Source organism: Natrix helvetica, assembly GCF_964273705.1.
Source record: "Natrix helvetica genome assembly, chromosome: 1".
NCBI classification, from domain to species: Eukaryota; Metazoa; Chordata; class Lepidosauria; order Squamata; family Natricidae; genus Natrix; species Natrix helvetica.
The window spans coordinates 343,264,751-343,291,420 of record NC_138548.1 but is presented as its reverse complement, the minus strand read 5'-3'; the positions used below and the strand labels follow the sequence as shown (position 1 = coordinate 343,291,420).

Genomic DNA, 26,670 nt, shown 5'->3' with positions numbered 1-26,670 from the left:
ATCTCCGCTCCTTCCGTGTACAGTTGAAGACCCACCTTTTCCAACTATCTGGCCTGGCTCAACCGTAATTTTTTTTTCTTTCCGTTTTTTCCCGACTGTCTTTTAAATTTTAAATTTTTTATTGTATATTGGGTTTTATTATGGGGGTATGCAAATGGTTTTAATTGTCTAAATGTTGTAATTTATTACCTCCTCCGTACGTGTATGTCTTTGTATATATGTATGTTTATGTGTTTGTACACATGTGTTATGTTTTATATGTTTCTAGTGTACGCCGCCCCGAGTCCTGCTTGGAAAGGGAGCGGCTAATAAATTCAACATTATTATTTATTATTATTATTTCCTTCCATGGGAAATAATGTGTCAATACTAAGAACAAGACCAGGGCATAGCCAAATGAGCAAAAGAAGTAACTTTATTGATGGATCATGTCAGATAAAGGCAGTATTTTTTGCGCGGGGGGGGAGGGGGAATGTTCCTCTCAGCTGTTCCTTTAGATATCAAAGCCCATCTTGGTGCAAGGTTTCTTAGTGGAGATACTGCAAGATTCAGTTGAAGGGTCTTTTATGTCTAAAACAACAAACGTGTCATAAAACAATTATGCAGATTTGTGTACAAATAGGTACAGAACACAGAGAAGCAAGTATTTTCTTTCTTTTGGATTGCCAGGACAGAATGCTGGCCCTGTTGAGTGTTTTGACCTTCTTTATGTCTCAGACATTTCATGTTTTAAAAGTATTCTTGTGTCCACTTGTTTGCACGTCAAAACATTTTACACTTGACGCTTGACTGTTGCATGCTTCTGTGCGTGGGTAAACATGTGCTATGTAGTAATAGCATTTAGACTTCTATACCACTTCACAGTGTTTTACAACCCTCTCTAAGTGGTTTACAGCGTCAGCCTATTGTCCCTCCAACAATCTGGGTCCTCATTTTACCCACTTCGGAAGGATGGTAGGCTGAGTCAGCCTTGAGCCTGGTGAGTTTAGAACTGCCAAATTGCAGGCAACCGGCAGTCAGCAAAAGTACCCTGCAATACTGCATTCTATCCACTGCGCCACTGCAGGAGATAAATTGTTGGAGATGGGATCAACTGTCAGATTATTCTACCTTTCTCAACACAACAGAAATTGTGGCAGTTAAGGAAATGTAGAGAAGGTAGGTTCAGAAGAAAAGAAGCATTTCTCAGCGTAAAGCACTTGAAACTAGGAGGCTCACTCCCTCCTGAAATAGTGATGGCTAACCTGCCCTTTGGGAAGATGATGTTGTGTTCATTAACTGCCCGCAGCCTTATCTGGTGGGTCCTACTGGGAAGTGGGGTTGTTCTTATAATGGACATATTCCATAGAAATAAGAAATGATTTAATTGTCTAAGCTCCATGAAAGAGGTGCAGAATAAATTAACTTCCAGCAGGAATAGTTCTATACCAGTAGTCCTCAACTTGCAACCATTCATTTAGCGACTGTTCAAAGTTACAGCAGCAATGAAAAATGAGATTTATGATTAGTGCATTGGCACTTGTATTTATGACTCGCACTTGGGTCAAGTGTTCAAAATCCAGGCATTGGCAAATGGCATGACGGTTTGCATCACCACATCATGTGATCTGTGATCTCCATTTACAACAGGGGTGTCAAACTTGTGACCCATAGGTCGGACGTGTCACCATGTGATGACCATGTGACACTGTGAGTTTGGCACCTGTGATTTACAACCTTCCCAGTCAGTTTCTGACAAGCAAGCAAGGTCAATGGAGGAAGCCACTTCATTGCCATATACTTCACTGAAGAACTGCAGTAATTCGCTTAACCATAGTAAAAAAAAGATTGTATAAACTAATGTGACTCTAATGTTGCCTTATTTAGCAACAGAAATTCTGGTCCCAGGGGTGTTGCTTGCACATTGATTTATGCGTGTAGGCACTTGCGTGTACACTTTCAGCACGCAAAGACAAAAAGGTTAGCCATCACTGGTCTAGGATATTTTTTTAATTTTCCTGGTCTTTTGGGGTCCATTTGCTGGATCAATGTACACACACACACACACACAGCACAAAATTATTTGAGGATTAAGTTCTCTATCCATGAATGACAATATACTTACAATAGAAGTAACCCCTTCAACTTTATGGCAACCTATATCCTAATAAGCATACACAGACTTAAAGCTCCCCAAGTTAGTATTAAACTCTTTCTTAAAAACAATTTTAAAAATAAACCTCATTTTTAAAAATGTGACTGCAATTACTGTGCATGTTTGAAAAACTGAGGAAGATGAGAAAAATTAATATTTTAATTTTATCCATAAAATTAAACATTTAGTACATATTACAGTGGTTGAAATTAATACAAATGTAAACACAGTAAAAAATTTATTTCATATAACAACTCTAAAATACATTAGACCACGTAAAAAATACATCTCAGTACTTAAGTGTTTTAAACACTAGAGGAAAGTGCTTTTTTAAAGATAATATTGCCATTTAATATTAATCCAGAGCATCAAGTTTACTTAAATGAAAATAATTGCTAGCACATTTGAGTTCTTTCTATAACAACGTACCTCGGGTTGAGATTTCATATTAACTCAGTTTGAGTTGCTCTATTACATTATTTCTTAAGCCCTGCAAGCCATTTATTCTATCCCTTGAAAAAGATTGACATTCCATGACCATGCTATATAAGCACTGTATCTATGAACCTAAACCTGGGTAGTTTATTACCAAAGGATGCACTTCAGTTGCCATGTTGCTTATTCTGCAAAATAGCTAATTTAGCCTAATGGCACTTAGAGTAAATGAATGCACTGGGATGTATCTGATTTTGTATTTCAGGAACAGACAATCTTTTCAGGCTAGGGGATTTATTGGCAATTTCAAAAGCATTGCAGGTGATTTCATAGAATGACTGTAGGAATGGCTGCTATGGTGGAGAATTCAGTCACAAGACACGTATCTGTTTCCTACTACACCAGTGATGGAATTCAAATAATTTAACAACCGGTTCTCTGTCCTAATGACCAGCTCGGTAGGTGTGGCTTGGTGGTCATGTGACCGTGGCCAACTCAATGTCACTCAAGACGATGGGCACTTCACATTAGCTGTTACAATGTAATAAGGGTTAACCAAAGAGGCAGTTTCTGTAAGCAGGGCAGTAAAGATTAGGCTAGAAATAACATCAGAATGTTTCCTTCCTGCCTTCCTTACAGGATTAGCCCTGTAAAATGAGAAAAAAAACAAAATAAGATTTCTTCCAACAATCGGTTCTCCGAACTGCTTAGAAAGTTAACAACCGGTTCTCCCAAACAGGTGCGGACTGACTGAATTTCACCACTGCACAACTCATTCCAAATTCAAGATAGCAATAGCAATAGCACTTAGACTTATATACCACTTCATAGTGTTTCACAGCCCTCATTAAGTGGTTTACAGCATCAGCATATTGCCTCCAACGATCAGGGTCCTCATTTTACTGACCTTGGAAGGATGGAAGGCTGAGTCGACCTTGAGCCTGGTGAGATTCGAAATGCTGGCAGTCAGCAGAATTAGCCTGCAATACTCCATTCCAACCACTGCACCACCACAGCTCTTATCATCCCAGTAAATTTATGGCAGGTTGTTTTTTGTTCTGTTTTGCAATAATTTATCTTTTTGCAGGGCACACTGGTACATGTTTAACTAATCACCTAACTACTGTAATTCTCATTTTCAAAGAGAAAATGCTTATTTGGAACTTGGAATATGTTAGAATCTGCAGACTGCCTGCTTTTACTGCATTTCAGTTTCAGTGCTGATGTATAGACTCTGGCAAACACCAAGGCCACTGAGAATTAACATCCTTTGGCACGCCACTGCCTTTCCTATCTTTTTTTCCCATTAATTTTACAGCATTATTTTGTGTACCACAGGAGGAGCCTTTAAGTTCTATAGGACCTGTAGACATACATATAAATCAATTCCATTGCTTCTCATTTTCTGACCATTAATCGTCTCTAATAATAAAAGCTCCTGAGACTAGAGACACGTTTTCCCTTCCTAGGAACTACTTCTTCAAAAAAATAGTTTTGAATGATAAGGTTAGCGCCATTTTAAAGAAAGCACTTAATGTTTACATAGAATAGCTTTCTACAATTTAAAAAGAAACCATTGCATGTCCTATCCCTCTCAAAAATCTATACACTTTCTAGAAATGTGACTGAAAACAAAAACATTTAAGTTTTTACTTTACATGTATAGTTTTTCCAGGCTTCAGAATTCAGTAAGGTTGTACCATTATAAAGAAATACATATTATCAATGAGATCTATAATCAAAGATAATGATTGAATATTACAACACAGAACTTTGATTTGATCAAACAAGTATGCCTCAATCATGCATTTTTTATAGGCACCATTTTAGAAAAAGTGGTAGCAACAGTTTTAACTTTTTGCTGTTAAATCTGGCGCAAATTACTTTATATATGTCACTTCATACATTTTGTTACAATCTATGCACTACTTAGCGTTGTATTTTAAATCAGTGATAAGCTCTTACATTTATTTGTGGTATTTTAGCGCATATAATCCTAAATCTTCAGTGAAAATAAGAAGCAGACCATTATTCTGTTATATACTTCTGGAAAGAGTGTGAAAAAATGAAGATTTGAATCTAGCAGTGTTACACTATCCTTGCCTGTAGTTTTGAATTATAATCATATTTCAGATGATCAAAAAGATACTCATACTGATTTCCCTTTCTGATGAAGAATTTAAATATTTCCATTTTCCCACTAGAATTTTATTTAAAAAATATTTGGAAGACATTATAATGCTACACACACACAGAGAGAGTTTGCTTTGCATTTTGTTTCCATTATCTTGGCTGTCCTCCAGAAAATAATTCTGCTCTAGCATTCAAAATGTTCCTGTAATCACTTTCAGAAATCCTTGCCTTCCTTAAACAATGCGAATCTTATTTGAAGAGCCAGATTAAGTGAGGTAAGAAAATGCACTGCTCATTTCTCTACTCAGAGCAGAGCAAGCCTAACTCATTCCAGATGTCAGGGCAGTGTAAAAGTTCATAAAACAGCATCTAAAAGAACTGGAAGAAGTTGTGTTGACAACCCTCATGGGGGTTGTCCTTGGAAAGCAAGTAGGATACTATTAAGTATCTGTCTCCATTAGTGTATATTAATTCTATGAGAACTTGGGATATTGCTCATCTCATGGTTTAAATATTAAACAATTATAATTGTGTATTATGCAGGGATCCCAAATTCCCCTCCTTTACTGAGATGTCAAATGATTGTCCTTATGTTCCTTGCTCATTAGTTCTACCTTAGTGCTTCCAGCCTCCCGAGTTGCAAGCTCATGATCAATCAACCCGAGGTGGTGCAAATTGAGAAGAGAATCAGCAATAATTCGGGCAGTTCTCTTCTGATAGCCCCCAGAGGTCACCATCAGGATAGGGATTCGGTGCTTTCGAGCAGCTCTGAACACAATTTCGTCTCTTTGGATAATGCCCTGGAAATTTACAATACCAAAAGTTGAAACAGCAAATATTGAATTTCCTAACAGTCAATCAACTGTACAGGTCATAGTTTTACAATATTGCATGTACTTTACACCAATATCTTTTGTGAATTAAATATGACAGTTACTAGCTGTGATTACAGCCTGGCATAATTACAACTGTCCCTCCTGGCAAATGTACTATTAACTGGTTATTTTAGGGGTATTGTTTTTAATTTATTGTGTGTGTTTTAGGGGTTTAAAAACCTATATTTATATATACTAGCTTTGTACAGTTCTTTTAATTCCATTTTTAACCTCCTCCATTCCAACTGTACATATTCAACTTTTTATTGTATTTTGATATATTTGCATGGACTGTACACCGCCCCGAGTCCCTTTTGGGAGAGGGGGCGGTCTAGAAGCATGGTATAATAATAATAATAATAATAATAATAATAATAATAATAATAATAATAATAATAATAATAATAATAATAATAATAATAATAATAATAATAATAATAATAATAATAATAATAACTTGTGAGCCATTTACCAATAAAAAAACCTAGGAGCTGATCAACAGCCAACCAAGGAAACAGTTGAAAATGAATTCTTGAATTCCTGCATTCAGTGCGTCAAAGTAAGTCCTTTCAGCAGCTACATGAGATGTGTTATTGAGACAGTAGGGATGGATCACATCAGATCTGGCATGAAATGTTGAGCATTTTTAAAATTCTCTCTGTATCAAGCAGACAGGATCTCACTTTCTTTGCAAAAGTTTAACAGATAACAACTGCTAGCAGTGAAACCTTTCCCCCAGAACCATTCCAGGTAAAGCAGTAGGAAAATCACCAGAATTCTGAGAATAACATCTAAATTAAACCATGCAGCAACACAAGCCTAGTGCCTTTCTGCAACTCCTTAAACCACCTGCATTTCGCCACAAGACTGTGTACCTTAACCGCAAAGGACAAGTGTAGTTCCTGGAGAAAGACACAGCTGCTTTAAAGAGTTGCAGACAATGTACTTCTTATGTTCCCATTCTCTCATAATATTTTTGGGAATAAAATTTGAGCACTACACAGTCCCAATCAATAATTGAGGGGACATAGCGTATGTAGCACAAGATAAAAACATTCAATAGTTGAGAGAAGAAACAGAGAAAAAGAAATATAAAAAATGAGATTAACTCAGGAGGTGAAGTAGGGTTGTAATAGGATATCAGAATACTGAGGCGGGCACCATAGTTCAGATACTGATAAGCTCCTATATCCTACTGTATCTTAATAAATAAATATTTTGTGATCTACAAACCTCAGGTGAAATAGCTAAGCCCCCCAGAGGATCACCATCCAAAATATCAGTTCCAGCGTTATAGATAATAATGTCAGGTCTCATTTCATTCAGTGCACCTTCCACGTGAGTTTTTACTTTTTGAAGATATTCTGTGTCTTCTGTGCCCCAGTCCAATTCAACTCTCCGTTTTATGGCTCCTAATAATTACAAGGATTATACACAATTAAAAGGTGGTGGGAAAGATAAGGAATAAGGATAGAAAAACCAGCTTTTGATGCTAAGGATACACATCTTTTTAGACATAACTAGGAGGAAACTGTTTAAAATAATATACCGTATTTTTCGGAGTATAAGACGCACCGTTTTTCCTCAAAAAAGAGGCTGAAAATCTGGGTGCATTTTATACACTGAATACAGCATTTTTTGCCTCCTGAAACCTAGCTCCTTTCACCAAAACGGCCGTGCATAGCTTGTAGAAGGCTTTCAAAGAGCTCCTGGGGGCTGGGGAGGGCAGAAATTAGCAAAAGAACATGCAGTTTTTTGCTCAATCCCCCCCCCCCAGCCCCCAGGAGCACTCTATAAGCTTCCTAAAGGCTATCCATGCTCTTTTTTGACAAAAAACTGGCCCTTTTTTGCAAAAAACAGGCCATTTTTGGGAGGCTTGCAGAGTGCAAAAACTTTTATTTTTAGTTTGCCTCTTCAAAACCTTGGTGCATCTTATACTCTGAAAAATATAGTAAATAACCCCTCTTTGAACCTTACAAGTAAACATTAATAGTTTATTCTCTGAATAGGATTTTCGGTTTTTGACTTTATTCAAATATACTGTGGTATATAGGTTTCTAAACATTTACAGTGTAAATCTACAGAATTTACTTATGCGGTAACCCCCACAGATTGCAGCAAATTTTACTACCTACATATAGGCTTGCAGCCTTAAATAACTAATGCTGCCTTTCATTCCTCAGGGAATAATATTAAATTATGAGTGTAATAATTTCATGATTACAAATTAGATTGTACTAATTAGATCATATTAATTTCAAAAACACTATCTACTTACGTTTAGCAAGTCCATCTCCTGGATAAATATACCTGTTGTAAACATCCATAATATATACTCTCCTGTCTTCCAAGAAGTCTCTTTCATGTCCATTTCCCTACAAGTTAAAATAATAAAAACCCATTAATTTGGCCAAAACATGTTGTCTTTGGTTCTGTTTTTAATATGTAGGTTAAAACAACTCTAGCTGTTTATTGTGATATAACAGAATGTGATTGTGTGGGACTGTTATTGATATCAAGATTAATTATAGTAAGCACCTATTATAGGTTTCCTCTTAATTGTTAACTCTAATAATTTTGAATTATTAGACTGTTCTAGTTCAGCTTCTATGTTCAGACCTACATATAGCATTCCTCCCAAATATGAATCTGGCAAAGCATAGGGAACTATTGTTTTTCCATCCTAATTTTTCTTCTTCTCACCTTTAAGACACTTTTATAAGATCATTTTTACTCAACGTCTGCAATTTTTAAGTTCCCTGGGGATGACAATTAATTATAGGTGGTCCTCACTTAATGACCCACTCATTCCACAACCCTTCAAATTTGTGACCTTTTGAGTTCCAGCCATCACAGCATCCTTGGGTCACATGATCACCATCTGCAACCTTTAATGGTTTCTGATGGGCAAAATCAATGGGGAAGCTTGCAGGAGGTTGCCAACAGCAACCACATGATGTCCTTGCTTAACAACTAATGGTCATTTGCTTAATGATGGGCGTGCCAGCCCAGGGGATTCATCAGAAACACATGTCTAATCCACCATAGTGATGTTATGCTATATAACAAATGTGGCAAACCATTTGCACTGCTTATTCCTTTTCCTTTTAGTATTAAACTGACAACAGGCCACACATTTTATGGATTATAATTTTAATATAGTTAGACCATGTATAATTGACAGACTGGATTTTATCATAGATTTTAGTTATTATTTTATACCAGAATTTTTAATTGTATATTTACGGAGTGGTTTTATTCTGGTCTCTGGGCCACGACTGTAATAATACATTGAATTGAACAACGAGTGGTAATTTGCTTAATGACGGTAACTAGGAGTGCCAGAACTTCCATCATTAAAAGACCTATCATATGACATTATTTTTTTATGATCGCACAGCTTATTAGCAACAGCAATTCTGGTCCCAATTGCCTAGTTAACTGAGGAATATCTATATTGCATTAAACATTACTTGTTAAGTTTTGCTTTGTAAAAATATCCTGAACCTTCCAGTTGAGCAATTAAGTTTCTTTATGGCAGTATGTCTCAGGACATTTTAATTTCATCACTCACCTGATGTGCATCCAAGTCGATAATAGTTGCCCTTGAAACTCCTTCTACTCTTTCAAATAAAAACTGAGCAAAATAAATCAAAAATAGGAAAGAAAGGAAATTTCAAAATTAAAGCATAAATTTTGCCCCACATTGCTATGGACATTTTAAAGAAATTTGTCATATAAGGCATATATCATGGGCTATTTATTCTATCACTATAATACAGAATATCCATTTGAAAACACTCCCAACATTTCAAACAGTTTGCACTGAAATTTACTTCTTTTCATCCATAAAACACACAGGGGAAAAAGCAACATCCTAATCATCTGTTCAAGAATCTAGTTCACACATCCTGCTCAAGCTAACATTGATAAGCTTAGTTTGTTGTATTAGTCTTTCAATTACAGTTTGTAAGTTACAGCTTCTTTCTTTTGATATGCCATGTTAAGTCTCAAACACTCTAATATATGTTTTGTATAAACTCTATAAATATATGTATTATTTCTCATCTCTTTACCAATTCCCAATTCTTTGTAAAAAGATAAAGAAAAACACCCCGCTGGTGTGCTGTGGTCCATGGGGTTGCGAAGAGTAAGACACAACTTAACAACTGAACAACACAAGAGAAACAGGCATGACCTTAACCGAGCAAGGTTTGGTCATGGGTTACTGCCTCAATCATCTCTGTTGAGCTGTTTGGGCTTTTTTGTGAATAGTACAAAATTTTGTTGGATTCTGTACAGGATTTGGGAGGGGTCCTTTTGTGTTATTATCTCTGACTCCTTCCCTTACCAATAAAATCATTCAGTCTTAATCATAAGCACACTCAGAAACTTAACTCGTGCTGCAAAATTTGGTCTCCACCCCATTTGTCGATCAAGTTATGCTGGCTTAGTTCATGCACAATGCTGAACCAAGAGGTTACAGGCTACAATTACTGAGTTCAAGCTTATGCTAAACCAAAACAAGCCAGGATCTGTGAACACAGTCAAATAACCTTGTGATAATTGTATCAGATAATATTGCAGGAAGAAATGAAGTATATACACGTTAATTTAATCCTTGGGGAAAGGTACATCCTTAGAAAAGGATTGTCTTATTTCCTGATCTCTCCGGGCGGAAGAAAAATGCCATAATTATTTTCATTATATGAATTACTAAGAACAAAATCAGTTATTGATTTTGCGGATGTGAGACAGTTTTGCAGTTTCTATCAAGAATCAAACTTTTTGCTTACCTTTATAGTCAATGTGATATCAGCATATGCACAGAAGCCTCCACCCTTATCACTTGAACAGTGATGGAAGCCACCACCTGGGGAAAGAAATAGAAAATCTGAAGTGTATCTCCCGTATTTCCCCGAAAATACAGCCTACTCAGAAAATACCATATTTTTCGGAGTATAAGATACACCTTTTTTCCTCAAAAAAGAGGCTGAAAATCTGGGTGCGTCTTATACATTGAATACAGCATTTTTTGCCTTCTGAAGCCCTGCCCCCTTCACCTAAAATGGCCGTGCATCAGTGGTGGGATTCAAATCCCATTACAACCGGTACGGTTGGACCGGGGCCGGCGGCGTCCTCATGGGCGCGTGCAGCGTGCGCATGCATCTTAGCGCCTCCACGATGCTCCAGCTGCTCCGCAGAGCGTCGCACAGGCGCTGTACGTGCCATGCACCATGCGCAGAAGCCTTTAAACCCCAGTAAGGGGCTCGGGCGGCAGGTGGGCCCTCCGGGGCACTGTACCGGAACAGTACCCGGTGCTCCGGGCTGGCTCCAGTGCGCTCATACTGGGGCGTACCGCCTGCAACCCACCACTGCCATGCATACTCTTATGCAGGCTTTCAGAGAGCTGCTGGGGGTTGGGGAGGGCAGAAATGAGCAAAAAATGGGCCGTCCCCCGTCCCCCCCGGCAGCATTCTATAAGCCTCCATAAGGTTATGCATGCAAGTTCTTTGACAAAAAACAGACCCGTTTTCGTGAAAAACACGCCGTTGTTTGCTCGTCCCCTCCCCCCCCCTGGCTATTCATGCCCTTTAAAAAAAGGGCATGAATAGTGTTTTTGGGATGTTTGCAGAGTGCAAAAACTTTTTTTTTCCTTTTGGAAAGCTCTTCGATTGATGAGAATTAAATTGATCAAGTGCCAGTAGAAACATGGTTCTGCAGATTGTCAGTGATTTCCTTCTCCAGCACATGGATAAATACACCTGGAAACATCTACCTACCTACCTACTCACTCTCTCTCCCTATCTACTGTATTTCTCTCTTTCTTTCCCTCTACCTACCAACCTACCTCTCTTTCTCCCTACCTATCTACTGTATTTCTCTATTTCTCTCTCTCCATCCCTCTACCTACCTATCTACCTACACACACACTCTCTCTCCCTCCCTCCCTCCCTCCCTCCCTACTGTATTTCTCTATCATCTCTCTCTATTTCTCTGTCTCTATCCCTTTATCTACCTACCTACCTACCCACTCTCTCTCTCTCCCTACCTACCTACTGTATTTCCCTCTCTTTCTCTCCCTCTCTATCCCTCTATCTACCTACCTACTTTTTTTAAAAAATTGCCTCTTCAAAACCTTGGTGCGTCTTATACTCCGAAAAATACGGTAAGCCCTAACTTGATTTTTACACCCCCGAAATATGCCCTAATTAAGACCCAGCCCACTCCAGGGTGCACAGGTAAAAATTAAGCTAGAGTAGGGGGAAGGGGTTTGAAGCTGCCCTATTACTTACCTATGGAGAGTTGCAGACAGGCCTTGCACACCTCAATCCATTTCTTTTGCTGCAGCCGGCAAGGCTTTCTTGAAGGCTTCTGTAGCTGATAACAGAACTCTGGCTCAATCTGGAGCTCTGTTATCAGCTTCAGAGGTCTTGCCGGATGAATACGTTCCTGAAGGCCTCTGATAGGAAAAAAGAGGCTGGGGGCAATGTGCACAAGTGAGGTGAGTCAGTGGACAACATCCCCCCGAAAATAAGACCTGGTGCCTTTTTTTGGAGGCAAAAAAATATAAGACAGGGTCTCATTTTCAGGGAAACATGATATATATCTGTATTTATATCTACACACACACTCCAGATGGCTGTATGTGATTAGGCTTTATAAATGAAAAGCTTTAATGTAGAATGTGTATTCTTAGCATCAGAGCATGTTAATATAGGGCAATGAGTCACATGCTGGCCACACCCATATAAGGCAACTGGCAGTTGGAACAGAGTACCTTTTAGGTGGGGAGAGGGAGTAGAACATCTAACTCCTTAGCATCAACATGTGTTAATATAATACTGTATAAGAAATACTGATGATCTGATGAAGGATTGAAAAATCCTTCTTAGCAAGCACCTAGAAACCAAAAGGAACATACGTGCCAAATTTCAAGTTAGTGGGCTTTACAGTTCTGGAGATTTTGTGATGAGTGAGTGGTATTTGGCTTTTATATAGAGAGATTGGTTGTGATAAAGGAAGTAAATCTATTCCTACTTACCAATATTAATTGCCCATCCTCGCTCAATAGCCAGTTTCCCTGCCTTAAGATAAAGAGAAGGGGGGAAAAAGAATTCGCTTATGAAAAGTAGACCCCCAAAGGATTCTGCAAACGTTTAAGCACCATTGCGAAATTAAACCCTTCCTATTTACTCAACCAGAATGCAAGGGATTTTGAACTTCAAAGTGAAATTTCTATTAACCTGCTTTTTTTGGAAGAAGTTGAGAGATTTTTAAGGGATTCAATGAGTGCCCTATGCTTTTACACGATTTAAGGTGCAATTTCATTTAATAAAACCATCCCAAACACCCCCAAATATTAAAAAGGAGACAATATTTTTGGCCACCCGCACTGGATGAAGTTCTGAGAGCCATAAGAGGTATTCTTTTCACACTTCTTTGATGCCTTAATATTAAATCTAATCCTGTATGCTCACACCGTTGACTCAATTTTGATTCTTGGCCTAGAGAGTCCCTGCAGTTTTCTTGGCAAGATTTCTGGAAGTGGTTTGCTCTTGCCTCCTCCTTCCTTGGATTGAAAGAGAAGGACTGGCAACCTCACCCAACCGGCTTCAAGCTTAAAAGAGGACTAGAACTCATGCTCTCTGTCAGTTGCCACGTTATGCTTGCTTGTGCCTCATTACCATGCAATGATAGTCTGCCATGAACAGGTTCATCAGACCAGTCCAAGGTTTCAGCGCAAACTGAACTGCGCAGGCCAGAAAACCCACCTACTTGCGTATCAGCCCAACTAAGAGGGGAGGGGCGTTACATACTGATAAATTTCCACCAAGGAAATGGTAATTTCCACCAAGGTCCTCTGATCCGGCGGGAAAATACTCAAAGGGCTGCTGCCAGACAGTTTTTTTGCTGGGTTGTACATGGTGTTGACTAATAAAGAGCTGTTGTTACTGTTAGCCTCAGTCTGCCTCATCCATTCACCCAATCTTACAAACAGGTCTTGAGCACTTTCGCAGAATGTCAAAAGGGATGGAACTAATCTAATTTTGGAGGGGAAGGCTGTGCCATAAGGCAGCTGTCACAGCAGAGAAGGCATGTCTACTGGGACTCACCAAACAGAGGTCCTTAGTCGCTGGTACCCAGAGTGTGCCTTTTCTACCTGAACTAATTAATCTGGTCTGATATAGATTGGTTCTCTGATCCAAGTGTAATCCTATGCTCATTTAGTCTCCTTGTGAATTATGGCTAGCTCCATGCTCTTATCTTGGAAGGGTTACCAAAACAATGTTTCTGTCTTATTTAGAAATGCATAACAATTTCGACTCTCACAATATCAAACCAGCAGAAACTATTGGAGAAGCACTACCAGATAAAGTGACAAATGTAACAGCGTGCTTCTAGCATCTGCTATAAAACAAACAAAGAAACAAACAAAAGATAAGGAAGTAGATCAAATCTGGAGAACCACTAGCAATCAGAATTTTAAAATGGCTGCATTTAAATGATGCAGTGAATAAAAAATAATTTGTATCAAATTCAACTGTTGTTGATTTCTGGTTCAATGGGCCACACAAGCTCAGGAAAGCTGGATTAAGTTGAGAAAGCAATGATAAAGAGCCATGGTGGTGAAGTTGTTAGACTGCAAGCTACTTCTGCTGACTGCCGGCTGCCAGCAGTTTGGCTGTTCGAATCTCACCAGGCTCAAGATGGACTCAGCCTTCCATCCTTCCGAGGTGGGTAAAATGAGGACCCAGATTGTTGGGGGCAATTATGCTGACTCTGTAAACCGCTTAGAGAGGGCTGTAAAAGCACTATGAAGTGGTATATAAGGCTAAGTGCTATAAAGCTACTAATGGGTCACTCTGCCATGTGAATGCAGCTGAGATGGCACAAGATCTGAGTTTTATAAGAGTTTCTTTGATCACTTCTTTCTTATTGTTTAGACCAATGTGCAGATTTATTCAGCTTTAGAAACCAAGTAAGACATGCTTACCATTATTGTTCCTCCTGTTTGGGTTCTCAGAGGCCTCAGCACTTTCCTCTGAACAAGGAAATTTGGCATAAAAAGGACTGGCGGGATTTCTGTAATTGTAGCCACTGCAAAGGACCACTGGAAGAAGAGAAGGAGGAAATAAATAAATAAATAAATAAATAAATAAATAAATAAATAAATAAATAAATAAAAATAAAAATAAAAATAAAAATAAAAATAAAAATAAAAATAAAAATATAAATATAAATAATATAAATATAAATATAAATATAAATATAAATATAAATATAAATATAAATATAAATATAAATATATATATATATATATATATATATATATATATATATATATATATATATATATATATATATATATATATATATATATATATATATATATCCAAATCTGACTCAAGATTATTTTTTGTCAATACATGTATGCATGTCTACCCAAGTCACACTTATTCAAGTCAAGGGATTTATCCGAAATCAGCATTTGTAGGATGAGAGCCTGCATACATATGATCCCTTTACAAATTAATTTAAATGTACTGACTCCGAAGTAAGTCCAATCAAGTTAAACTGGGCTAACTCAATAAGAATGGCTAGTAATTCAACTGTAACGTTATTACTATAGCTGTATGCAAAGGAAAAGCATTTATTTATGTCAACAATGTAGATCACCACAAAAAACATCTGTGAGGCGAGCAGATTAAGAAGAGCAGATTAAGGTTGGATTCTAGATTGAGAAAATGACGTATGTTCCTCAGCCATCCTTCCCCTTGTAAAATAATCCTCGACTTAAGACCAGTCACTAAGTTATATCTTATCTGAAAAAGGGGACTTAGCCCTTCCTTTTCTGCAAAATCACACCTACAATGGACAATGGGTTTATACTTATGACCACTGATTTTGCTCAATGAATGCCCCGTTCACTTAACAACTGCTGCAAAAAAACTAAAATCCCACGCTCATGTGACCAACCCCTTTTACCACTCTAACAATCATAATGGAGGGGTACATTACAGTCACAACTTGAGGACTATCTGTAGTTATGTCTGTCTAAAAATGATTTGAGATAATTGTTCCTTTTTTCCTGCATCCCCCACTTGTTCCAGAGGCCCCCATATAATCTAGACTAGAGACACACCAAGCAGGTAGGCATCCAAGAAGCCACACAGGAACAAGAAAAAGGAAGTGGGGAAAAAACCACAGGTTCATCTGCCTTCTGCTTATTCAATCATCTGACACAGCCCACAACTTATATTATGTATTTTTTTCCCCATGTAGACAGACCACTTAGTTTAGAACAATGTTTGCTACACCTCACTTTATGTCCAACTACAATTAGATAATTGTGTTTAACTGGTGAAGAAAAATATTAACAGCAAGAACGTTCTGCAAAGGCAAAAGTATTGAGCAGCAATGAATGACAATGATTTCAATGGCTGGATGGAGCTAATGTAGCAAACAGCACAACTGAAAGGACAAGGCAACAAATAACTAAGCTGTATTTTAAAGATAGGACACTTTCCACTGTAGGGCAAAAGCACGGAATCAATACCTCTTCAAAACTTTCTGATATATATGCTTGTGTAAGCAATAAAAAAATGGTAACCAATATTCAAATATTTTGCATAACTTGTAACCAAAATTAATCTGCAAACTGTGACATTCATGACTGCCTGAGAGAGGGGAGAGAGGAGGGGAGAGAGAGGAGAGAGGGAGGGAGAAGAGAGGGAGGAGAGAGGGAGGGAGGGAGAGGAGAGGGAGGGAGGGGGAGAGAGAGGAGGGAGGGGGTAGAGAGGAGAGGAGAGAGAAGAGGGAGAGAGAGAGAAGAGAGAGGGAGGGAGGGAGAGAGAGGAGAGAGAGGGAGGGGGAGAGAGAAGAGGGAGGGGGAGAGAGGAGAGAGAAGAGAGAAAGAAGAGGGAGGGAGGGAGGGAGAGAGAGAAGAGGGAGGGGGAGAGAGGGGAGAGAGAAGAGGGAGAGAGAAGAGAGAGGGAGGGAGGGAGGGGGGAGAGAAGGGGGAGGGGGAGAGAGAGGAGAGAGAAGAGGGAGAAGAGAGAAAGAAGAGAGAGGGAGGGAGGGAGAGGGAAGGAGGGAGGGGAGAGAGGGGAGAGGAGAGAGAAGATGGGGAGAGAGAGAGAGAGAGAGAGATGCAATATACGCCAGGGAGGAAAGATTTTTAAAACGTTTCACTGAAGATGACATCATACCTTCAATCGATTCAAGTATTGTCTTGTGTGAACTACTAAAAGGTCCTCTTCGGTTGCCTCTCGAGCCGGTACAATCAAGTCATCTGTAATTAACTTTGCTTCTGAGTTTTTTTTAAAAAAGGGTGTGTGTGGAGGGTTAATAAATGATACACAAATAAGATTCACTTTACAACACTTTAAAAGCCAAGCCAAACTCAATTTTTTTTAAGTAAGAAAACTTGTGCTGGATCAAATAAAAAACCTGTTTAACCTTGGATGCTACTGTATTTTCAGGTTTCCACATGCTATCCAAAAAGCTGATTTTATCCTTTAAAGCTTATTATTACTTTGATTCCCAGGCACTTTCCGGGCCATCTCTTCCACATCAGGGGTGGGATTCAGCCAGTGTGGACTAGTTCGGGTGAACCGGATGCTAATTTTGCATCTGGTTCGCCAAACCGGTAGTTGAAAGGACTGGCTGGCCCTGCCCACCGCTCTCCTCCCAGGACTCTCCACATGGCCTGTCCATCATGCCAGTTAAGTGCAGGGCTCTGGGAGGGTGAAAAACAGGTTTCCTGGACGTTCTGAAAACGGGCATGTTTCCAGCTCCGGAGGGCCTCTGGAGCCCTCCCGGAAGCTCAAGCAAAACTTCCGGAGCCTGGAGAGGGCAAAAACGGTCCCCCCACCCCTGCAGTGGTGCAGGAGGCCGAGTAGGCCATGCGCCCACCCATCAACTGGGCAGAGAACCGGTTGCTAAAATTTTTCAATCCCCCCCACTCCCCCCCGTACCGCATGGAATGTGCGTGACATGCATTCTTCTCATGAAGGGGATGTCTCAGATCCTCCACATTAGTTTTGGGGAAAGAGAGGAAGCAAAGGTAGGCATTCTCATTGGTTGCCCCTGCCCTCTTGAACACTCTCCTTCCAGAGATCCCTACGGCTCCTGCCTGCAATTATTCGGGAAGGCTGATTCTTAGGGTCTAACGTGGCTTGCCTGCTGTCCTTGAAGGATGGGGCTATTTGGGTGTATTTAAATTAGCTACTGTCTTTTTAATTCATGGTGATTCTATGATGCTCTGCTTTTATACTTCCCTGGTTGTGAATCATAGTCATTTTGAAGTTGGCAATACAAATCAATAGATCAATCTACAAATTAAATGCTTGTGGGATGTGTTTTTTCCCTACAGCCCTTTCCCACTGAGTTCTACGGGAGAGAAATGAGGTCATCTACTAGCATGGGTTGGCATTCATGCCAGGGAAACCGAAGATCCTGCAAATACAATGACTCCAATGTCCTGCCAGCTTATTTTTGGGCTATTGTAATACTGGAATTCTCCTGGCAGCACATTTTTTCCGCAGCTTCCCAAGAGAATGTTTATGAGGTTGGAGATCCTTCTCCAAGGGCAGCTCTGAGATTCTGCCAAGAGAAGATAGGATAATGAATCCTATCGTTCCTAAATATCATAATTTGAACGCGTACCACAGATTTCCCCAGACAAATATCGCAACAAACGTTGAAACATTTTTATCCCAGATAATGATGCCTACTGTATAGCTGACTAGGGAAGAAAGAAGCAATAGTCTAACTTACTTGGGAGCAGGGTGGATAAAAATCAATGATTTTTTTAAAAAAAATGGATTTTTTTTATTTTAATCAAATTTATTTTTTTAAAAAGCTTTTGGAGTAAAAAATGCATCTAAAGATAGTTTTCTATTTAAGATACATTAATGATTTAGTTTATTCAGCATGAAATGGAGCTTAGTTATGCAACATGAGGCTGTATATTCGGCAATATTTGCATTTTTGGTAAACTCATTCAATGAATCCAAGCTCTGCAAGCTAAATAGGAAACCTTCATTTTGTTTGCAAATAATAATATTAAAATATTCTAACTACCAGCAAGAATGAGTCCTTGCAGAGCACCTGTCATTTCAGATCCATCATCGCAGCACCTGTTAGGGGGAATCCACTCACCTGCTGCCCGCCATGTCCCTCACCTTGTTGTGTCACTGCCACATCACCAGCCGTCCCATTAAAGTGAATGGGACTGTCGGTGAGTCAACAGTGGGTCAGAGGAGGAACTGCTGCAGGACAGAGATGACAGCTGCTCTTTAAACATTATGCTTTAAATCGAGTTGATTTAAATCAAGCCTTTTTACTAGTGATTTAAATCATGATTTAAATTTAGAGAAATAAAGAAAGAAATGTAGAGAGTATTAAGTTCACTTTTAGGAGTTACCAGAACAATTTTAGTCTCAGCCTTTCATATAATTTCTGTTCACAGCCATGTTTGGCAAATAAGTGGACTGGCAAGCTAATATAGGGACCAGGTTTCCTTCTTTTATTTAAAGGCTGTGCTCATGTAAAACATAGTTGCTGTGTTCACATGATACACTAGTCCCAAATAAATAAACCATATTATGATTTAATGTGAATGGGTTACTTAAAAAGCAACATCTGGATTCCCATAACACTCTACATCACAATCTCCCAATTCCATTTAGTCTAGCCTAGTGTGTTGCGAGTGCCTGGCCAGATTGTTGGTGGTGAGTGAGTATCAAAGGTTCCAGGATCTTTTGATCAGTGCAGCATTTATAAACTGGACAGGTTGAAAAGCGACTGGCTGCACATCACGGTTATAATGAATATATCATTTCTTCACAGTAAATCAGATGAATGTCACTCAAACCCAGCCTCAGAAAGTTTCTATTGTTCCCCCTGCTCTATTTTCCCTCATGAATGCCGTAGAAGCAAGCAGAAATATGTGCACAGCCTTACAAATATATATTCCCTACCTTTTTTTTTTGCAAAACATTCTGAGCTCATAATTATGTAACTATTGTACAATTGAAGTGGCCTAAAATTCTAAATAATAAATAAACACAAACCTAACTATTTTTGGAGTATTTAAACAAGAATGGCCATCTGTTGGAAACATTGTAGGAGTTGATTTCTATACTAGGGAGAGGATGAATTTCCCATGTGATTACAGGTAAGTCCTTGACTTATGAGCACAGTTGAGCGCAACATTTCTGTTTCTAAGCAAGACAATTGAGTTTTGCCCCATTTGACGACTTTTCTTGCCACAGTTAAGTGAATCACTGCAGTAGTTAAGTTATTAACACGGTTGTTAAGTGAATCTGGCTTCCCCTGTTGACTTCGCTTGTCCAAAAGATGATCACATGATTCCTGGACACTGCAGCTGTCCTAAATACATACCAGTTGACCCAAATTTGATCCTGTGATCATGAGAATGCTGCAACGGTCTTCAGTGTGAAAAACAGTAACAAATTACCTTTTTCAGTGCCGTTGTAACTTTGAATTGTCATTAAATGAATGCTGTAAGTCAAGGACTGCCTGTATATTAAACACTCTAGATACATAAGATATCCTATTTTCTCATTTGAAAATATCGGATATACAAATTATTACTTTTCTGTTTGCTTTTTTGCAAGCTGACTTCTCTAACAGAGGACTAGTTTAATTTCCAACAACATTTATATCACTACTTTGTTTTTATTACCTTTCAAGAAATTTATTACTTTCCCCCATTTTCCAGCATCAAATGGATGCAGTTTCTCCAGGCCCAGAAATGAAATGTTGTAATCTGGTGAATAAACAATAGGCCAGCAAGTGGATGGAGTATCTTGATATAGTTCTGTCCTATGAGGCCTTGAAGAAATAAATATATTAGACATTCAATATACTGATAGGCGAGAATAAACCACATTTCATACATATACTTCTGAATTACATAACCATTTTGCTACATTTATTAAGAATCTCATTTATGTTCATCACATTAATTTCCTTTAGAAACCAGCAGTGTTATTCAAACTGCAGGAAAGAAGTAATGAGCCAAAATAATTAAAGGCATTAAATTAATTTTATTAAGGTTAGGAACCAAAAGGATAATATTTTAAGAAAATCTGATTTAAAAAAATCTAAAATATACAGAATTATTTTACAGCATTTCTAAAACCATTACATTACCAAGTATTAAAACCAAAACAATAAATTACTTAATTTTAATTCATTAGTATCTAAAATTTAGGATAGCAATTATATAAAGTTTCACTTAAGTGACAGCTCTAAAATGACAAACATGAAAATAGGTAGTTCTCGACTTATGATCATTTGTTTACTGACCATTTGAAGTTACAATGGCATGAATGACATGATGTGTCCTTGTAATTGCAATTGTCACAACATACCCATGGGTCATGTGATCAAAATTCCACTTTTGTCAGTTGGGATATATTTATGACAGTTGCAGCATCCCAGCTTCTGATTGCCATTTAACAACCTTATCAGGTGATTTCCCAAAAAACAAAGTCAATTGGGGAAATCAGATTCATTTGCCAACTGTATGATTCACTTAGCAACTGTGACAAAAAAAAAGCCATACAATTGGGCATGGTTCATTTAACAACTCTCTTGCTTAGCAATGGAAATTTTGGGGTCAACTGTGGTTGTAAGTCAAGGATATGGAATTTCTTATATATAAATATAAGAAAATCGTTTCTATCAAACAATATATTTTATTTCAATGCTATGGAGTAAACATTTTACATACGAATGAACAGTTGCAGAAACTAGGGATGTCTAGTTTAACAAAGGGAAAAACTAGGAATGACACGATAGAGGTATTCCAATATCTAAGGGGCTGTCACATAGAAGAAAGGATCAATCTATTTTCCAAAACACTTGGGGGGCAGGACAAGACATAATGGATGGAATCTCATCAAGGAGAGAGCCAACCTAGAACTAGGGAGAAATTTCCTGACAGTGAGAATAATTTATTTATTTTTATTTTATTTATTTTATCAAGCATGTATTAGATAACATATACAAGTATAAACATGATTTTGAATACATGGAATGGATACGAATAATAAGGGAACATTAGGACAGGGACGGTAGGCACATTGGTGCGCTTATGCACGCCCCTTATAGACCTCTTAGGAATGGGGTGAGGTCAACAGTAGACAGTCTAAGATTAAAGTTTTGGGGGTTTGGGGAAGAAACCACAGAGTCAGGTAGTACATTCCAGGCACTAACAATTCTGTTGCTGAAGTCGTATTTTCTGCAATCCAGTTAACTTTGAGTTTGTATCTATTAATCAGTGAAACGGCTTTCCTTTAGATGTTGGGGATGCTCCATCACTGGAGGTCTTTAAGAAGATACTAGACAACCATTTGCCTGAGCAGGGGACTAGATTGAAGACCTCCAAGGTCCCTTGCAACTCTCTCATTCTGTAATATTATGCTCATCTGAACAGTTCACTTTCCCATTTTCTACCACGGGCGTCGGGGTGTTCCCGCAGGCACCCACATAGGTGCACACCTACGCAACCCACGAAACTTGTGAGACGGTAAGTCCGTATCGCCATTTTTATAAACCCTCTTGAGCCAAGACATCCCAACAACTACCTCCAAGGCGTCTGTATTCTCAAGACTAGCATGTTATGTATAAGCCGCAGCCCGGGTGATAAAGGAGTGTCGATCAAACCCAGGACTCAAGGTGCAGCCCCGAGCCCAGGGGCAGCAACATGCAGTCCCGAGCTCAGCCATTGTGAGAACACACAAATCCGTCCCAGCAACCGCTCCGAGGAAAGACGCGATGGGGACTCAGGACTCAGGGCTGCTTCCTTTCCTCCCGCCTCCTAATATGCCCCCCCCTGCTTTGGCGTTGCCCCCCATCTGGTCCCCCACCCGGTCGATGTAGCTCTGCAGCAGCAGCCGCTTTCCCCCCTCCCTCCCCCGGGAGAAACAGCTCCTCCCCAGGGGGCTCTCCCTCGCCGGGGAAGCCCTGCGCCACTCCGTCTCCTGCAACTCACATGCTGCCCTAAAGCGAAGCTCCGTCCGAGCACCCGACGTGTCGAAGTCCTGCCCGGGCAATACTGAGCATGCCCGGTTGTTCTTGAGCACGCTCAGACTCTTCCAATGAGGCCACTTTGCCCTTATCTGAGCCTTGCTTGCCCTGCCCTCGGCGTTCTTAAAAACACAGGCGGGATGTGACGCTCCGTTGTGGCGTAGTCGGCAGGTTGTGTGAACCCGGAGTTCTTGTTCACCGAATCAGCCGAATTAGACTCAAGTTGGGTAACTGAAATGTGAAAGTTGGCTTATTTACGTAGCTGACATTCTGATTATTGATATTATTGACACTTTGATATTGATATTGTTTCCTGATTGCTTATTTGTACCCTATGGCTATCATTAAGTGTTGTACCTTATGATTCTTGACGAATGTATCTTGTCTTTTTATGTACATTGAGAGCATATGCACCAAAGACAAATTCCTTGTGTGTCCAATCACACTTGGCCAATAGTCCAATCACACTTGGCCAATAAAGAATTCTATCTAAAATTCTATCTATCATCTATCTATCTATCTAGCTAGCTAGCTAGCTAGCTAGCTAGCTATCTAGCTAGCTAGCTAGCTAGCTAGCTATCTATCTATCATCTATCTATCTATCTATCTATCTATCATCATCTATCTGATTATGCGCCATCGAATCATTAACTTCCAGCGACTGCACAGATTTTCTCCGAGTTATGTTCTCCAGCTCTAAATAAATAATCAAAAGTTTTCAAGTATCCCCGAGGGCTTGAAACAGGGTTAAATTTTTGCTAGTTTCTTTTTAAATTGGCATCCATGTCTGAAATGGTATAGGGTTGCATGCTTGAGCCAGGGGGTTGGACTTGATGACCTCCAACGTCTCTTACAACTCTGGTATTTGGCTACTGTTCAAATTCATCAGAGTGAAATTAGTGCTCAGATGAGGACAAAAAATGGAATTGCACTTATCATACTGACCAATGGTGAGCCTATATACTTACTCATTTCTAATCACTGCTGTTTTGAAAAATATTAGGTGCAAAAAAAAGGCAACCAAAATATTAATGGGTTGGAGTAGCATCCGTTTAAACAAAAGTTTACATACTGTGCACAGCAACTGGATCTCTAGGTTGGAACAAAGAAACATAAGATAAAGCACGATAAAAATATTTGAAATAATAGAGAACATTTAAGGTTTCTTCTCTGTCATGCCCAATATTAGAACCCAGCAAAGTCATCCATCAAATGTAAAGAAATCCCATTCTCCCCGCCCCCCCAAAAGAAACATTTTCTCATAATATATAGTAGATTGTGGAATTAGCTGCTGACAGTTATAATAATTCGTCAGTTTCATGATCAGGCTATCAATGACTCCCAGTATTGATAGTTATATTTTGATATATTGATAACTTCCAGTATTGGTAGCTATTTACTGTGTTGTGAATCACATCTGCCTTCAATAATACTAGCTGCTGGGAAAGAAGCTATTACCCTAGGCTTGTAAGCTTGAAAATACATCTAGTAGGTCCCACTAGCAGATTCCTGGATAGAATGGCATGATAGGTTGATCTAGCCTGGTTGTTATTTTCTTTAAAAGCCCAAAATTAACAAGATGAATAAAGACAATGAAGTTTATGAAAACAGCATTAGCGTGGCAATTTATGACTTTTTGTCAGAAACTGGTAAAAAACCACTGATGGAAATACATTGATTCACTTAATGATTGCATGTTCACTTAATGTCTGTGGAGTTTGCTTAATGACCACTGCACAAAAAGTTGTAAAAATCCAATCGAATTATGTGAGTATTTCAGTGTAGAACTATCTCATCACTTACAATAGAAATTTCATGCTCCATTGCAATCAAACGTAAAAGGCTACTCTTCTTTATTGGGAGGACTACCTGCATTAAACTTAGCCTTCCATGGTTGGTAAAATAAGGACCCACATTGTTGGGGGCAAGATGTTGATTCTGTAAACCGCTTAAAGGGGGCTATAAAGTGCTATTGCTATTAGCATTGATAGCAGTAGGACTGACTTTGAAGAGCACTTGCTGGAATAGGCAGGCCATTGCCTTCTTAACACAAGTTACTGTGGTGCTGGCCTAAAAATCAGAAGACTTGAGTTCCAGATTGACTTTAGGCATGAAAATTGGATGATTTGGGGCCAATCACTCTCTCAAGTGGAACCTACTTGTGGGGCAAAGAGGAGGAAGGGGCATTAAGTATAGTATGTTGACTGTCCAGATTCACACTTGGACTGCTTATATAAGTTAGATAAATAAATGCTACCCTAAGTTATAGAGTAAAAAGGCAGAATAAAAATATAGTAACATAGGATGCCAAAAACACCCTGCCAAAAAAAGTGTGTATAGTCATGCTATGGTTTTCCCAGTTGCAATGTATGGCTGTGAAGGTTGGACCATAACAAAGACAGAGCACCAAAGAATGGAGGCCTTTGAACTATGGTGCTGGAGAAGACTCCTGCGAGTCCCTTGGACTGCAAGGCGATCAAAGCGGTCAGTCCTAGAGGAGATCAACCCTGACTGCTCTTTGGAAGGCCAGATCCTGAAGATGAAACTCAAGTATTTGGCCACCTAATGAGAAGGAAGGACTCCCTGGAGAAGAGCCTCATGCTGGGAACGACTGAGGGCAAAAGAAGAAAAGGAACAGCAGAGAATGAGGTGGCTGGATGGAGTCACCGAAGCAGTAGGCATGAGCTTAAATAGGACTCCAGAGGATAGTAGAGGACAGGAAAGCCTGGAGGAATGTTGTTCTTGGGGTCGCAATGAGTCAGACACAACTTCGCAACTAACAACAACAATAATATAGGATGGTGTTCTGTTTGGCTTTTTCAACTTTCTGGTCTAACCTAAAGCTATGGGAGACCAAACAGTCTCCCAACCAAATACTAAGCTGGTCTGGACTTCGCTCCCCACCTAGCAATTCAGAATCATGTATTCTTGCAAAAATCTTATATTTAAAGACTCATGCAGATGGTAATATATTCTTCTTTGAGAGGCATATTTTTCTGAGTGAACAAATTTGATAAAACTTAGAAGAAAAAAAGTTATTCTCAAAAAGTTTTGTTTTGGAAGTTCCATCAGAAATAATTGTAGTTTATTAGTTGGCATCTTCTATTCCTTACTTGTATGTATCTCTTCCAACTTATGACTGTAACCATGTTGCTTGTATCTTTCAATCTATATTGTTTTTATTTGTTTCCTAGTATGATTTGATAGCTTATTAGTAACCTTGACTATCACTAAGTGTTGTATCTTTTTATTCTTGATGAATGTATTTTATTCTCCTTATGTACATTGAGAGCATATACAAATTCAAATTCCTTGTGTGTCCAATCACACTTGGCCAATAAAGAATTCTATTGTATTCTATTCTAACCTCCCCCATGGTCCTTTTTTAAAAGAGAACCCCAAGGTGTGACAACAGAGGCAATTTGGCTACAGTCGAGATGTCAACAGCCAAAATTAAGTCACAGAAAAGTCTGAAAGAGTTGAGCAGGAACAGTGAGTTCCCATGCTTTAATATATTTCCACAGTTCTAAAAAGCATCATCTCCTTTCTCCACTCGTCTTCATCCTTTCTTACACTCCTCATATAAGTGTGTATGTGTGTGTGTGTGTATACATACATACATACATACATACAAACACATATATATATATATATTTGTTTTCGTAGATTTTCACTGGTGTAGGTATGTTGGTTTTCTTGTATTCGGGTCTTTTCCCGTGTAAGATTGGTGAATCTTACACGGGAAAAGACCCGAATAGCGATTTTAAGGCAACCCTGCTGCTATGTAAAATTTAGATCTCAGCCAAGCCGGATTCCGCCCACGAACATCCCTAAAGTTTTCGAAAGTCAAAAGTTCGATAATAATTCGAAATCACAATCATCCCCCTTTCTACGCTGGAGAAAGCCCGGATAATGCAGGAAAATGGGAGCGGCGGGAGATAAACTCTCCAGGCAGCCCCGCCGCATGAAAGATCCCATTCACCTCGCAGGTCTGACCATTTACCCCAGGCGCGGACGGGAGCTGCT

At 39.1% G+C, this 26,670-nt stretch overlaps 1 protein-coding gene across 3 annotated transcripts; it reads right to left on the bottom strand.

Moving 5' to 3' along the window:
* Positions 1 to 466: 466 nt before the first annotated feature.
* On the bottom strand, positions 467 to 23,094 carry HDAC11 (histone deacetylase 11). 3 transcript variants are annotated; one of them, XM_081947654.1, is made up of 11 exons: positions 22,610 to 23,094; positions 20,294 to 20,442; positions 16,791 to 16,891; positions 14,576 to 14,692; positions 12,623 to 12,665; positions 10,374 to 10,450; positions 9,152 to 9,214; positions 7,856 to 7,952; positions 6,811 to 6,989; positions 5,317 to 5,502; positions 467 to 570 (listed from the first exon to the last, which is right to left on the bottom strand). In XM_081947654.1, coding segments are annotated over exons 1-11 (1,020 nt in total). In that variant the 5' UTR covers positions 22,612 to 23,094; the 3' UTR covers positions 467 to 564. The 3 variants fall into 3 exon arrangements, 2 of the variants coding, with proteins under 2 accessions (XP_081803780.1, XP_081803779.1); XR_014174937.1 differs by lacking the exon at positions 467 to 570 and adding an exon at positions 6,050 to 6,200 and having other exon boundaries at positions 5,371 to 5,502; XM_081947653.1 differs by lacking the exon at positions 467 to 570 and having other exon boundaries at positions 2,271 to 5,502.
* Between the last annotated feature and the right edge of the window lie 3,576 nt (positions 23,095 to 26,670).